The 15,702-nt window shown below is 39.1% G+C and overlaps 2 protein-coding genes across 2 annotated transcripts; one reads left to right on the top strand and one right to left on the bottom strand.

Moving 5' to 3' along the window:
- Positions 1-5,273: 5,273 nt before the first annotated feature.
- ccdc86 (coiled-coil domain containing 86) lies at positions 5,274-7,296 on the bottom strand. Its single transcript, XM_029509853.1, has 4 exons — positions 6,446-7,296; positions 6,182-6,311; positions 6,015-6,089; positions 5,274-5,447 (listed from the first exon to the last, which is right to left on the bottom strand). The coding sequence occupies exons 1-4, from the start codon at positions 6,949-6,951 to the stop codon at positions 5,298-5,300; spliced, it is 861 nt and encodes a 286-aa protein (XP_029365713.1). The 5' UTR covers positions 6,952-7,296; the 3' UTR covers positions 5,274-5,297.
- A 1,139-nt stretch (positions 7,297-8,435) lies between these two features.
- glb1 (galactosidase, beta 1) lies at positions 8,436-15,625 on the top strand. The gene is made up of 16 exons (XM_029500754.1): positions 8,436-8,604; positions 9,171-9,340; positions 9,930-10,080; positions 10,542-10,602; positions 10,687-10,781; positions 10,875-11,055; positions 11,286-11,344; positions 11,432-11,553; positions 12,528-12,568; positions 12,660-12,772; positions 12,888-12,962; positions 13,086-13,175; positions 13,252-13,365; positions 13,692-13,823; positions 14,395-14,634; positions 14,752-15,625. The coding sequence occupies exons 1-16, from the start codon at positions 8,542-8,544 to the stop codon at positions 15,004-15,006; spliced, it is 1,962 nt and encodes a 653-aa protein (XP_029356614.1). The 5' UTR covers positions 8,436-8,541; the 3' UTR covers positions 15,007-15,625.
- Positions 15,626-15,702: the final 77 nt, after the last annotated feature.

The following is a 15,702-nucleotide window of genomic DNA, read 5'->3' on the forward strand; positions in this document are numbered from 1 at the left end:
AATGCTCCTTCATTTAAACTAATTGGCAGCTGAACATGTCCGCCATTTGGCCATCTTAAATGTTGTGTTTGATTGTAAACACTTTTAACCTTTTCACCTGTACTTCCCTGTTTCCCTCCTGTGTGCCATCCTTATCCCACTTAAAACAAAGTACCAACCCAGAGTGAAGTGTTACGAACCCAAGTCAGAGCCAAGAAGACATGGGGTCATGTATTTTGAAAGGAAAGAAACAATTGGAGATTTTCTGGCCGAAAAAAGAAAGGAACCTGAGCCAGTCATGAAAATAGTAATAAATGGCTTCCAAGTAGTGAAATCCCAATTTATATCAGTGCTCAGAGCAACAAATTCCATTATAAACAAGACACAATCAAAAGAAATGTGTGTCAGCAACACTGTTTCATATCATTCATTGAGTGATACTCAAGGTAAATAGTATCAATGTGGTTGATGGCTGAATAAGATGGACCTCAAATTTATTAAAATGCAAAAATAAAATATTGGTACACGTTCCCTTTTAGATGAGGGCGTCACTATTTCTATGGTTGGTTTAGCAACTAGACTATTTGGGATACTCTGTCACTGCCTACCTGGAGTGAATTTTCTCCCTCTTTTTAACAGTGTGTTATTTATTCCTCTGTAGCTCTTCTGTCCTTCAAATTCACAAATAACTTCCCCCACTTTGTCCAAACAAACTGTTCCACTTTTGCCACAGTGTACCTGAGTACACCCCTTGCCCCCACACTCCCTTTTTTTCCCACTGATTATGTTTGTGGACTCTCACAGACATTGTTTGTAAAACTAAGAATTCTGCAGCAGAATATTTTTGGAGACAATTGCTGTACAGTATTTGTAAGCTCTATTTTTGTATATTGCTTTTTTGAAGAAAATATTTTTTTTTCTTTTCTTTTTTTTTTTTTTTTTGCTAATTTAATGTTTATTCATTAAAAACTGTTGCATGTGACTGACTTGAACTGTAAATAAAATTTCCAAGTTTTGGAAAGATATGAGTGTTTTTCTTTCATACATGTTCAAAATGTCTTTAATCAAAACCGATTATGATCCATAGACAACATGTGCTAAATTGGTATGACATTCCACTTTTACACCAGTGAAACAGAGCAGTTTTGGAGATTACTGAGATCCCAAGTTTAGCACTCAACAAAACACTAATTTAGATATCTCAATTTTAATTCTAAAATTGCACTTAAACCAACCCTAACCCTTAACAGTATGTAGAATCAACTTTCTAAAAATAGATGTTTTAGATCAAATTTAGAACACACTGTTGGAAGAAAAGGAATCTGAATCCTTGTCATTAGGGCAAATAACTCTCAAGCTTGACTAATAATTTGTATTTGATTTGAAAAACTACTCAGACATGCCCCACCTTGTGTGTAGGAGATTTATCAGCGAAGTCATTAACATAGGTGTTATGCCACCATCTTGTGGGTAAATGGCATTGATGCCTTTTCTTCCTCAAGAACATATTGACATTTAATTTAGTCCACACAAGAAGTAAGAAAATAATGAAATGTATCAGCCATGTGAATATCGAAGAACTGGATATAGAAGAGCTCAATTTGTCGCCCTTAATACCAACATTTATAATTCCCCCCAATTGGCAAAATAATAGAGACATCAACCGGAAGTTCAGCTGTTTTTTAAGAGACGCTCAAACTTAAAATCTGAAACGACACAAAGCCTCTTCACTTTATGATATACCCCCCAAAAAGCTTACTTTGTTGTTTTCCATTATGTTTTTATTTGTAAACAAATTGATAAACATGGATCATACTTTATTGTGCGTATTACTGACAACATGGACGTGGACGGCTGTTAACCCACAATGCAATTCAACCGCTAACTCTTTTTCCTTGGAGAAGGGATTTGGACAAACCTGTTAAAATGTTTTGTATCGTTCGCCGGACAAATGTTTTTTTTTTTTTTTTTTTTCACAAAAGTGACTTGAAGAGCCTTGGAGGATTCCCGGAAATCTGGAATTTTTTAAAGGAATTCTGTGATCAATAACTAACTTTAGAGACATTAGCTGAGGCTAAGGGTGATGCTAGTATGAGCACAGTTGACAGACTACTCAGGGTGGGGTTTTTGTTTTTGCTCACATTTAGTTCACGTTCAATAGTTACGAAGCTCGTCAACTCAAAGCTGAATTTAATCAATTATATCAATATAAACTTTTCTACATATTTAAGTGTGTTCCTAAAGACTTTTAACTTTAGTGTGCATAAAACATGTTGTCTGTTCACAGTGGGGTCATTGATGTACAGTGTGATATACTGTTCCTTTGCTGCTGGTTTCATACCTATTCTCCCCTTAATTCCTCTGGTTGAGCCTCACACAACTTCCACACGCTATCAGGGAGCTGGGTGTAAAAGTTTGCTGTTCCAAATTGTTTGACTTATCCTGTTAAGTAATTGTTAAGAAAGTCAGTTAAGTTTTTCATCATGTTTAGACATATTTATTGCATTTTATTTATGCTCCATTAATGCATTTTAATGTTCTTATTCTGTTTATGTTTTGCCACTATGCAAGCATTTGAACTGGGAGTAAAGTATTCTCAACTACTGAGCATCAACTGGTGTTCTCTTCAAGCTATTAGTCTTTTATAGAGAATTAAATTGAAATGTTGGTGGTCAAAACCCTGCTAAGTTTATTCTAATTCGAACACACAAACAACCAAAAAATGTTGGACTGTTGCCTTTTGGCTGCGCTTTGCATTTCTCAGTCTATCAAATGAACACCGAGCAATTTTATTTTTTATTTTAACCCCAAACTACCTCAGCCACAGCACATGAGCCAAAAAGGATTTCAGCACAATAGCAGTAAATGGTTTCTGGGACAAATTAAGCTAATTGTCGGTTAAAATCTGCTCATTCTGCGGCCACTGATCTGCTGGCACTGATCTCCCTTTTATGTCTATTTGAGTAAACCAAGAACATGTTCCATTTTGACTAACAGTTCTTCCATTCAGCCATTCTTCTAAAATGGGTGAGGTCACTTTGGTAAACAGTCTGTCCAACAAGTCATTCTGATGGATGGCAACATACCTAAGATGTGCTTTAGGTCATTTGTCAGAAAAGTTTCTCATGTCTGATTAAAAAAAAATAATATTAAAACAACAACACCAAAAAAAGGATTCTATTTAGTATTTACCAAGACAATGAGTAGAGAGCATGTTTCCATAAAGTATTTATAATCACTGAACAATACAAGAGTCTGTATAATTTTATTTACCTGCCATATAATAACAAATAACCATTCTGTTTGTAAGCAATCTGATGCTCCTTCTTTAACTTTGGGTTATTTGGTTAGTATGTGCATATAGTTGTTTTGACATAGTTTTAAAGTTTTGTCAACTAGAATATTTATGTATAAGTAGATAACAAATACAATGTAACATCAGTTTTATAGAAAATAGAATCCCTGGTAAATTAGACAAGAAGAGCCTTAAAAAACAGGAGTGATGTATGAATAACTTTCAAGGAAGTATCAATACAAAAGGCACAAATTGCTTTGAGTTTTACAACACTTTTATTTAAATATTTCAACAATTTGTACCATCTAGATTGTTTAATCCTATCAATGAGAGTGCTTTATAAGTTGTTAGGTCATTTAATATAAATGAGACACTATTTGAGTAACAATGGTCAGTATAAATAGATAAAGGCAATATGACAGTCACACCTGAAAGAAGAATTTCAAGAGAACAAAGCTTAGGTGACAGAAAACCAGATTGCTAGTGTACACGGTCTCAGCATGTGCAGCAGCGTTAGTGGTGGCGTTGTTTGACGTTGCTGTTAAATTAAATATTGTGGTGGCCCCATCAGCAGTTGTAGCCCCAACAGTGGTGGTAGCCCCAGCAGCTGTTATGGCCCCAGCAGTAGTTGTAGTCCCAACAACTGTCGTTGCCCCAGTAGCGGTCGTAGCTCCAGCAGTAGTTGTAGCCCAAACAGCCGTTGCTGGAGGTGGTGCAGTTGCGGTCTCGATGTTTGCCGATGCTATTATTCATTTAATAAGGCAACAATATAAGAGCGGACCATAATGCTTTTTTCAAACAACGACAGCTCTGTGTAACAGGAATAATGTGATGTACCCACCAACGATCAGCAGCTGTATCACAATGATCAGAAGCATCTTTTCTCTATCACAACTAAAAGAAAATTTTAAATGTTTTGTTTCTTGATCGGAAAAAAATACTTTCATTTAACAAACAAGTTCAAGAACAACTTGGTCAATCAGAGAATTCTTACAGTAACAGAAAATAACTTACAAGCGTCTTGTGATTTTCTTTTTTCTGTTTCCACCTTGAGCAACGATGTTCACGCTACTCTCTCAGATTTAACTTGACCAGTGAGTTTTTACAGCTTTTATATGGTGAGTGACAGATGCGAAATAGTGTGAGAAAAAGTCCATCTGCATTGCTCACCTCAATGTAACGAATTTCTTTGTGTAATTGCATTTTAAATTATTTATGACAATGCTGCTACAACTGGAAGGATTTACTAGGCAAACAGGCTGGTGAAGAGCTAAGGGCGTTTTCTTGCTGTGTGACACAAAGACAGCACTGTGAGTATGACAGTTTGGAATTATTTCTGATAAGGCTTCTAACCCCTACTGCAACAAAGAATGTTTCATGTAAAGTCCATAGAATGAGAATGAATGTAAAGGAATGTAGAGGAAAAAGGCAGGGGCAGGAAAAGGCAGGGTGCATTTTTGCAACCTGTTACACTACCTTGTTGGGTCAACACATCAGACTGGAACTGTTTCCATGATTCATTCATTTATATAGATGTAGCATTATAGTTATGTCCAATCATGACCTATAGCAATGTTATCCGTCAGAATTCCCACATATGCTACCATTTCAGAACAATATTATAAATTGTTAATTCTAGAAATATGAAGATACAATTTCTCCCTTCCTCATGCTAGTTACTGAAACTGATTTGGTAATTTCACTCAAACTCATATGAATTGAATCATTTTGGACAGCTTTAAGGAGTAAAATAATGAATTTCCTCCTCCTGTTCAAGTTTGAGGAGTAAAAACGAACATGTGAAACAAAGTTGTGTGTTTTAGTGGCAAGAAAAATATTGACTTAATTTTCAGATATTTCCTACCAACTGGCGGGCATCATACCTAATTTTTTTTTTTATCTTCATTTAGAAAAAAAATTCTTAGGGCTAGTGTATAAATAAGGTAATCTGAAACTGTCAGACATCCCGGAAGAACACTTTCAGGCCAAGTAGTATCAGATGCATTTTTATTATATCAGTATTTTAAGTTAAATCCTTGTCTGCATTGCCTTTTTGGACTTTGGCTTTTCCCTTTTTCATCTGTGACCTTTGCAGATGAGCCAATGTGTCTCTCTTCTCTATTTTTCTGAGTTGCTTCTTCTTCATCCTCTTGATCTTTGCTGTGTTTCGGATCTGTGAAACAAAGAGAAAGTAAACAGGAGGTCAGATTGTTAGTGCTTATGTCTACCTATTAGGCAGTTTTTTGATCTTCATCATGTTTGTTTTTATTGCACAAATTGCAGTTTGGGGCTGACTGGAGGTTATAGCCGTGATTATTATTACCAATTGAAATAACAATTCAATAAATTAACTGTTAGGCATCAGCTTTTGTTTTACAGTTTAAAGCATCAACTCTTCTCTATAGTAGTCTCTTAGCTCCTCATCCTCTCTAGAATTTGTGTGAGCTCATCATACATCAAATCATGTCTATAAAATCAATATCTGTTCATATTCATGTTTTAGTAAAATAAGCATCAATTAATGATTTCTATCTATAGATGTGTTTCAGCAGTCCAATGTCACTATCTGCTATAGTGCAAACATGGTACGACAGAAACCCTGTGCAGTAAAGTACATGTTTGTACTCTATAGACAGTATGGAGGAATTCAGAGATGGTGTGTGCCCATCTATCTGAGTTTCCCCTAGAGTGTGTCATTATTTTGAAAGGACAGTTTTTGAATGGACAACAGTTGACGCACCACTTGCACAATCTCAGCTTTGAGTTCATTCTCTGCACGTCGCTTCAAATTGTCTTGTCTCCTTTTCCTTTTCTCCTAATCGGGTAGAAAAAAATAAGCGTCAAGATCTTTTGATATACTTTAAAATTACAATAGCCAAGCAGACCTGCATCACAAACTTAGATTACCTCTTTCTGTCTGGCCTTTTCCTCATTCAGCTGCAAAGAATACCGTTTCACCAGCTGCTTTTCCCGCTTGGCTTGCATCTTCTTTTCCCAGGAAGAGCACAGCGGTTTATCTCTGACCAAAGCAGAAAACCTGGGGGGATAAAAAGAAATAAGAAAAAAAATTATATATATATATACACACACACACACACACACACACACACACACACACACACACACACACACACACACACACACACACACACACACACACACCCCCCTCACCTCTGTTTGTTGCGGTTTTTCCACACTCTTCCGGATTTGGGTTTTCCCAGCGGGATGACCGGCTTCTGTGTCCCACCTGCAGCCAGATGGGGCTTCTTCTGCGGCTGGGTCTCTGGACTTGCGGGGGTCGTTTCTGTCGGTGTGGGCCTGGACGAGTGGCCGTCTCTGCTGCTGGTAACTTCGGATCCGCCTGCTGGCTCTGCCGCCGCACACGATTCCGGGACTGCTGGCATACTGGACTTCTCTTCGGACAGACTCTCGAGTTTCCGCTCCGGCTCCGCCGTGTTTTCCTCCCCTGTCTCCGGAAGCAGCTGGTGCACCGGCCTCCTGGTCCTCCGGCCGGGAGTCCTCACCGTGGCTTCAGAGTCCAGCAGTACGGCAGGAGCACGCACCGTGCGCCCGCTGCGGGTCCGTCGGGTCTCCGGTGGCACATTCTGATCCCCCTCCATGTTTTCCACTTCAGCAACGACTTTTTCTTCAGGAATAACTCTCTGTCTTTTCGACATGGTTTCTAATTAGGCTGACAAACAAATTATTCTGACAAACTTCTTCACCCACGTGTGTCCACCACCGGCGGTGTGTACGCTTCTCTGCTTCCGTCCAATGAGGGCTCGGCGGCTCGGCAGCGCCCTCTGCAGCTCCGGAGCCTGGACGCCGTCCTTCCCCCCGCGACCTAACTAGATCCTAGATCAGATGCTTTTTTTTAACCGTACTTGACCGATATTTACTGATTTACAGACTTTCAATTTTGCTAAAATATTGGCGTTTTAGTAGTGATGGGCAAATGATACAGAGGCCTTGGAGCTTGTGTCACCCTTCCTGAAGCGGAGTGATTCGAACCGCGATGTCGGAGCTTGTAAACACCAATGTCACATGACCGATAACGTTCGAAGCTTCAAACGTCATCGCTGTTTCGCTTCGTGCTTCATTGCTTCCAAATGTTTCGAAGCTTTTCATTTGCTCATAGTGTTAGTGTGTTTCATTGGCTGATGGCGATTCAATGCATTCTGAGCCAATGACAGCTTGGCAGGTTTGACAGATCTGAGTGGTTTGGTGCCATAACAAACCACTCAAATCTGTCAAATCATTATGCTTCAAAATGGGGTTGTGAGAAGACTTGCAAGTAACTGCGCATCCCAGCATCATCTGTTCCCTGTGAAAGGATATTTTCCAAAGCTGGGGAGCTGGTCAGCCAGAAGAGTAGCCGACTGAAGCCTGCGACAGTAGCAAAAATTATACCTCTCAATAAAAACCTGTGAAGACAAATAACTTGTCTGCTTCTGTGAATTATCATTCCAAATCAACACTTTTGTGCCCCAAATGACAAATCATTATCTTTAAAGGTTTTCCTCAAAAACACTTCACACACACACACACACACACACACACACACACACACGCACAAAACAAAAAAACAATGTTTCTGAATTCAAACAGCATGATCATTTGCAAAGCAGGAAGGATCACTAATTCTGTAATGAACTTTTAGTAAAGTTTTTAAATAAAGCTCAAAGCTTTAAATAAACCCTTAACCAACATTTAACCCTGAATATAATTTCCATTTATTCTTTTGATTAATCTGGAATGCGTTTTAGAGTATGGGGGAGAGCGTCTGCATATTTTATTGACGGTATAATCATTATTCGGTATGAATGAATAGAACACTTGAATGACCACAGACTTCTCTGAAGTTTTATTGCTGTCATGGGATTGAAACAGTGCCAGTGCTTCAGTCGTGCTCTTTAGAATTTGCTATGGCTTCCGTTGTCCACAAGATCTCACCGTCACTGAAGTCTTGAAGCTTTGAATCTTTGTTAGGAAAGCTCCATGCTTCATGAGGCTTCACTTGCCCACCTCTACGTTTTAGAAACAGTACTGCTCTCTTTTCACCCTTGAAACACACAACACTGACGCCTACCGATAAATGTTTTCACACCCAAGCAATAAAATTGTGTCACGTGATTTTACTTCCGTATCATGTGATGCTATTTGTTCAAAAACACTACAGTGCATTAAGGGAAGTCATTCCTGAAACTGACCGTGTCTCTTTCAGTTCTGTATGTAAAGTTTGACTTTGCCTTTGATACAGAACGGCGATGTGTCCGTCCGGAGCTGGAAACAAAGTGCTTCTGATGCTGCTGCTGATGTTTGGACAGTTAGTGAGTAACTCTTTGAGTTGTTACAGGTTTTGTACTCTCGGCAGTGTTGGAGCTGCAGCCCCACAGCCACAGATTGGATTTTTTTTAAGCCTCTTTATCATAAGTCATAACATACCCTCTGTGATAGTATTATTACACAGTACAAACTCGAATTTTTCGGTCTCAAGTGGTGTTGGTATCAATAAAAGGTTTTTATGCCCTCTGATGATGCTTCAGTTTGAATAAAACAAACTGAGATATTGTAGTAAATAAAAGTTTTCACTGTATGTATAACTGTATGGCATGGTCCACACTACTGAGTATACTTTAAAAAACACCTTTAATAAGACCACATTATCAAATGCTACTTAAATATTGACAGCCCATGACAACCTTAAGGTGACAATCTCAGTTTCCCCATTTGAGTGCTACTGTATAAAATCAGCTGGCATATCAGCCTGTGTCATAAAAAATATGACCGCTTGATTCCTCAGTGTAACACAAAATGAACAGCTTTTTTCTTACAGTCAGTACATTAGCTTTTAAATGCAGTTTTGATTGCAATTGCATTCTGTCATTTTCTGCAGCTCAGTGCACCTCGTTCATTCAGTGTTGATTACCAGAATGACTGCTTTCGGAAAGATGGGGAGAAGTTTCGTTACATATCAGGAAGCATCCACTATAGTCGGATCCCTAGAATCTACTGGAAAGATCGGCTGCTCAAGATGTACATGGCAGGACTGAATGCCATCCAGACGTAGGTCCAATGTTTACCTCACTGCCTGAATGCTTTGGTTTGTTGTTTCGCATTAAGGCTGATATTGAGACCCAGTCATGCAGAATTGATTTGATATGAAACCTAAACAAGGAAAAGCTTTATAAAAGCATGCAAGCAAAGTGAAATTCATCATATGTTATATATTTGCTGGGAATTAAATTTGCTGGGAAGTCATTTTGGAGATCTGTGGACTGCACACTGAAAAACAGGCAAGACTTTGACAGGCCACATTAAGACTGACTTTTGAAATGGCTGATATCAGCATAATGGACAGGATTATATAAACTCTGGTCTTTGTGTGAATCTGTCCAGCACACTGCCCCTCTACACCTGATATAGGTGACACAAGGCAATAGACTGGTTAACAGGCTTTTGCACATAAAATAAAATCTGGATAAAAACTACACTTGATCAATAGGCTGTGAATCCTGCTTCGTCCTATTGTTTGCTTCTATTGCATTAACCTTGGACTCCAGTATTGGTCACTAACTCTCAAGAAGTCTGATTCCAATTTGTACAAAACAATTTGGTTTTACTGAAAACTATCGGGATTCTGTTGATCTTACAGGTACATTCCCTGGAACTACCACGAGGAGTCTCCAGATCTGTACAGTTTTAGTGGAGACAAGGATGTCGAGTATTTCCTTCAGCTGGCACAGGATATTGGATTACTGGTCATCCTTCGGCCGGGGCCTTATATATGTGCAGAGTGGGACATGGTGAGCATGGGCATCAGAAAATATATCGAGATTGATGTTTAAAAGCACTCAAAACCAATCAGGGAATACGATGGATAGTAAAGTCTTATTTTATAGTACCAATGCTGCATTATACTGTTTGACAAGAACAAAACCAAATATACTGCTTCGACTATAGTTAGTTCATTTTCTGTTTGCTTCATATTTGTACAGAGAGATGAGCCACTTAGAGGAGTAAATGAATAGTATCCCAACAATTATTATTAACTGAGCTCAAATAAATAGTTTGCTTTATACCGACTCTTTACAAATATACAAAACCTGAATCCAGAGAGATACTTTATGTTTTTAGGTCCAATAATGACCTGAATTGCAGTTGCATGTAGACTCCATTTAATATGGTTATTTTTTATTCATCAAGCAAGTTAGACTATGCAAAAATATAAGAACACTTTCATTGTTCTTGTTATCATATCAAACAGGGTGGCCTGCCTGCCTGGCTTCTCAAAAAGCACAGCATTGTGCTGCGGTCTGCAGATCCAGGTAAGAATCAAAGTTAAACATGAGGACTAGAGAAAAGCTTTTATCCTTATTGTATGTGCAACATCATTATTTGTGTTTTTCCAGATTACATTGCCGCAGTAGATAAGTGGATGGGGAAGTTGCTGCCTATGATTAAACCCTATTTGTATCAGAATGGAGGTCCTGTCATCTCTGTGCAGGTGAGTTTGTGTATGTGTTCACAATGTCACAGTACTTAAGTTTAGTCAACATAAAAAAAGCCAACATCCTCTTGATGTGTCCTTGTTTGCAAGGTGGAGAACGAATATGGCAGCTACTTTGCTTGTGATTACAACTACTTGCGTCACCTGACCAAGTTATTCCGGTCTCACCTGGGCCAAGAGGTGGTGCTCTTCACAACAGATGGAGCTGGGCTCAACTATCTTAGGTGTGGCTCAATACAGGATCTCTATGCCACTGTTGACTTTGGGCCCAGTAAGTGTCACAAACATTATATCCCTTTAGCACTGGTGAGCATGTGGTTGTTTGCCCTTTGTCCCCTTTCACCTGAAACCAATATTTTGGAGTTAATGCCAGCTAGTAGACATCAATCTAGGTTTATGTTTGGAAATGCTGACTTTAAAACATTGTCCTCTTCACTGACTCATTTTCGCATTCTACTTAGTCAGAAGTCATGAGGATGTTTTGTTTGCCCATTCTTCTAGGCGCTAATGTAACGGCTGCCTTTGAAGCACAAAGACACACTGAACCTCATGGACCATTGGCAAGCATTTTCCTTGATGCATTTTTTTTAACTCTGGTTGTGAAAATGCACAATATTTTCTTACTTAATCTTCTTCTCTATAATCAGGTGAATTCTGAATATTACACCGGCTGGCTGGACCACTGGGGAACACCTCACTCTGTTGTGTCATCTGCTGCAGTGGTGAAGTCTCTGAGTAAAATGCTGGCCATGGGAGCAAATGTCAATCTGTGAGTCCAAAGATTTCTGGGACATGTTTAGATGCCCTGCAGACAGATACAGATGTACTGCAAATTCACCACAATACTGCAGTTCCATCTGTGAGTTTGTCAGCTCAAAAATGAAGAAAACTGGGATTATTACATTAGCAGGTAGCTGGCCATTTTTTTTCATCCCATATCAGGAGTCTGTCTTCTTCTAGACAGAAATGTTAAATTCAATAGCAATAAATCAAAATCACTCATGTCCTGGTTGTTTGTTTACTGGAATATTCAGCTGGACCGTTAAAGTCTACAAGAGGGAATAATTGCAGGTTTAGACTTTTTGGTTGCTAACGGAATATTTTAAAAGGCTGCTTAAAAAAAAGAATACAAATCAAATGTCTCAAAACATGTTGACATGGAAATGAATATGTTATATTAATTATTATCCTGGAAAAATATCAGCTAAGCAGAGATCTCTTTCAACATTACCAGTTTGTGGTTAAATGAGACAACCCTGTAGTGTTGGACCAGTGGTGCAAAAAGTGGGTATGCACTATATGCGATGCATAGGGGCGCCGCATCGGGGGGGAGTGCCAAAGCAATGGTAAAGGTAAGGGTCAGGTTATATAACATTTTAGAGGACTAACATGTTAGAGAAGGGGCTATAGAGGCTTAACGTCCATGGGAAAAGATGGATAAAGCAAAAAAGCTGTCAAGAGCTACAAATAGAAAAAAATTAAGAAAAAGGAGAGAAACCCTTATTTAAAACCCATACATGATGGTGTCCGGCAGACTTACTTATTTATTATTGCTATTCTTTTTTTGGGGGGATAATGGTAGCTGCGCCCCTGTGTTGGACATGTTTCTTGCCCCAGATGTATAATCTCTTCTTTGTTCATATCTTTTCTTTTGATTTTATTTGACTGAAGTTGAAATTATTTTGGAACTAGGACAAGTCATGCAGACCCTCTTTTTGAAATTATTAAACTGTCTCCCCACAGGTACATGTTCATTGGAGGAACAAACTTTGGATATTGGAATGGTGAGCACAGTTACACAGACTGGTTTAGTTGGAAATTACTCAGATGATCATGAAAGTGACTTGGCCTCTGATTGTCCCTTAAAACTGTCAGGTGCCAATGAGCCATATGGATCACAGCCCACAAGCTACGACTACGATGCCCCGCTCACAGAAGCAGGTGATCTGACGGAGAAGTACTTTGCCATCCGCGAGGTGATCAAAATGGTATGTACACCAGTAGAGACCTTTTTGCTAGTAACAGCAAACTTAAAGGAAGTCATTTACTAATGAGTAAAAAAACTTTGAATGTCAGTAAACTAAATGTGGTGTCCCACAATAGTACCATAAGATACCAGAGGGACCAATACCACCAACAACTCCAAAGTATGCATATGGACCTGTTGGAATGAAGAAGGTAAGTTCTCAGCAGATGCTGTGTTTATGCAAACTATCTGTATTTCGACTTTTGAAAGGATTTATCTTTTAAAATATTTATGAAAGAATGGAATATTACTTCACATCATTTCCTTCACTGCAGCTCCAGACGATATCAGATGCCTTAGAAAAACTGTCTATCACTGGACCGGTTAAGAGCATTTATCCTCAAACCTTCATTGAGCTGAACCAGGTATTTTTTGTATTTATGTAATTAAAAAACATGGATTTTTCATTTTGAATTTTTTTTATCCCCCTTTATCCCTTAGGCTTTTGGTTATGTGCTCTACAGGACTACTCTGCCTGTTAACTGCAGTACGCCAACTCTGCTGTCATCCCCACTGAATGGAGTCCATGATAGAGCGTACGTGTCTGTGGATGGGGTGAGTCTGTCTTTACATTACAGAGGGCTTCTTGATTTAATGATGCAAATACTTTGCCATTGCTTATGCGTGACTTTTGAACTCAAATACATAAATGATACCATTCAAAAATGTCTTCTGCCATATCACCATCATTATATTTCTTATTTTAGACAGTTTAATTTGGATAAAATTATTGTGGTTGATGGGTTTAGCCTAACCCTGACCCTAACCCTAACCTTTTTTTTTTTTTTCAAGAGAATGAGCAAAAAACACACAAAGTACTTTGAAGAAAAGCATATTAAAACATTTATATGCATTTGTAATGGTGCTGATTTTTCGTCAAGGTGCATGTAGGGATTCTTGAAAGGAACAAAGTCATAACTTTGAATGTGACCGGGAAGGCTGGCAGTCAGGTGGACATATTGGTGGAGAACATGGGCCGAATCAACTATGGAAAAGGGATCAATGACTTCAAGGTTGTTTTCAAAGATATTATTTTTGTATTGAAATATTTGAAATATTTGTGAATGTGCACCAATTGAATATTTGTATTCAGCTCAGTTATTCATTCATTCATCTTCTACCACTTATCTGTTTGCGGGTCACAGGGGGTGCTGGAGCCAACCCCAGCTCCCACTGGGTGAGGCTGGGGCACAGCCTGGACAGGTCACCAGTCCATCACAGGACACACATACAAAGACAGACAGAAACCAACAACCACTCACACTCAGACAATTTAGAGTCACCAATTAACCCAATTAACCCAAACATCATGTCTTTGGATGGTGGAAGGGAACAGGGAGAACATGCAAACTCTGCACAGAAAGGCCCCAGGCTGGGAACTTAACACACGACCGTCTTATTGTGAGGCAACAGCGCTAACCACTATGCTGTTGTGCTGCCCATGAGCAAAGTTAGACTAAAATTAAATACAAAAGCAAGACCCCCATAAACTATGACAAGTTGGCGTGCAGATTTGAATATTAAGAAAGTAAATAATGGGATTTCCTGACTTAGTTTATGCTTTTCACTGTCTTCTTATCACAGGGTTTGGTGTCCAACCTGACTCTAGGGAAAGACACCCTCACTGGCTGGACCATGTATAGTCTCAGTACAGATGAAGCAGTCAGCCAAGGCCTCCTTGGGGAGGAAGAGTCTACAACAACAGGCCCTCCTCAGCCCACTGCTCTCGCCCTCCCAGCCTTCTATGGGGGCAGCTTCATCATCCCTGATGGTATCCCAGACCTTCCTCAGGACACCTACATCAAACTGCCCAAATGGAGGAAGGCATGTGACTCATATAGGATGTTTAGACTTGATTTAGTCATTTAAGAAGATTCAGATGTATTCTTAAAGCAGGTGAATCTTAACAAACTAATATCTCGAAAAATTTGTGTTTTTTAGGGCCAGGTCTGGATTAATGGCTTTAATCTGGGACGTTATTGGCCAGCTCGAGGCCCTCAGATGACACTTTTTGTTCCTGCCAACATCCTCAGCACAGCTGCACCCAACAATGTGACTGTTCTGGAGCTGGAACAGGCTCCTTGCAGCTCAGGACCATGCACCGTTGAGTTTACTGACACTCCCATCCTGAATGCAACTGTCACCTCTCCCCACAAACAGCACTGGAGACTGTTCACTAAAGAGAACTGGTTGTAATGTAAAGGAACTCAGGGCTGCACAAAGTTAATCAATTTGCACTACTTGCCGATGTAGAGTCCCATCACAGCACTTGATATGCAAGTTTGATTTGAATTTGGCATCACTGATTGAATGTTTCTCTATGAAAAGTGGAGAAATGTCTTTTTACCCAGACACAATATTTTGCTGTCACACAAACTGGGTTTCTCTACCTCAATGATTCTTTTTCTCTTCACAAAGGGATTCCTTAATACTCCTTTGGTACACAGAAACCTGTTGCTTATTTTAAAATGTGAAAGATGTCAGGGAATGTTGATTTGCCGCTTATATGAATTTTGAAATGACTTTACAGACAATGTATATTATTCTAATGCTTTTAAAACATATGCCTTTCATTACAAAGAATAAAAATCTTAAAAGTTCTTGTGAACAGTTGTAAAGTCAAGTTTTATGGCAAGCAGTGTGTGTTTGTGTACTGGTGTGATAGAGTTTAAAAATGCACCTGATTTATCTATTTATTTAGTGAATTTGATCAATTACGACATTCTGTTGGGCTTGTCTTTTATTTCATTCTGCTCTTACTGAGCCACCGAAGCTCTCCTTGTTTTGCAGCTTCTCCCTTCTGCCCCCTCACAGTGTTATGAGGCTGAGGCCCAGGGTATTGCGGGGGAAGTCCCGTAATACATTTACAGTGTTTAACATGTAAATTTGATA

The sequence above is a fragment of the Echeneis naucrates genome, chromosome 1 (genome assembly GCF_900963305.1).
Source record: "Echeneis naucrates chromosome 1, fEcheNa1.1, whole genome shotgun sequence".
NCBI classification, from domain to species: Eukaryota; Metazoa; Chordata; class Actinopteri; order Carangiformes; family Echeneidae; genus Echeneis; species Echeneis naucrates.

Bases quoted from the DNA above. Each gene is read 5' to 3' on its own strand.
- ccdc86 (XM_029509853.1), bottom strand. From the start codon at position 6,951: ATGTCGAAAAGACAGAGAGTTATTCCTGAAGAAAAAGTCGTTGCTGAA. The intron at 6,090-6,181 runs GTAATCTAAGTT...CTACCCGATTAG, and splicing joins AAAAGGCCAGACAGAAAGAG to GAGAAAAGGAAAAGGAGACA. The intron at 5,448-6,014 runs GTGCGTCAACTG...TTTGTTTCACAG, and splicing joins AAGCTGAGATTGTGCAAGTG to ATCCGAAACACAGCAAAGAT.
- glb1 (XM_029500754.1), top strand. From the start codon at position 8,542: ATGTGTCCGTCCGGAGCTGGAAACAAAGTGCTTCTGATGCTGCTGCTG. The intron at 11,056-11,285 runs GTAAGTGTCACA...CCATTCTTCTAG, and splicing joins CACTGTTGACTTTGGGCCCA to GCGCTAATGTAACGGCTGCC. The intron at 11,345-11,431 runs GCAAGCATTTTC...CTCTATAATCAG, and splicing joins CTGAACCTCATGGACCATTG to GTGAATTCTGAATATTACAC.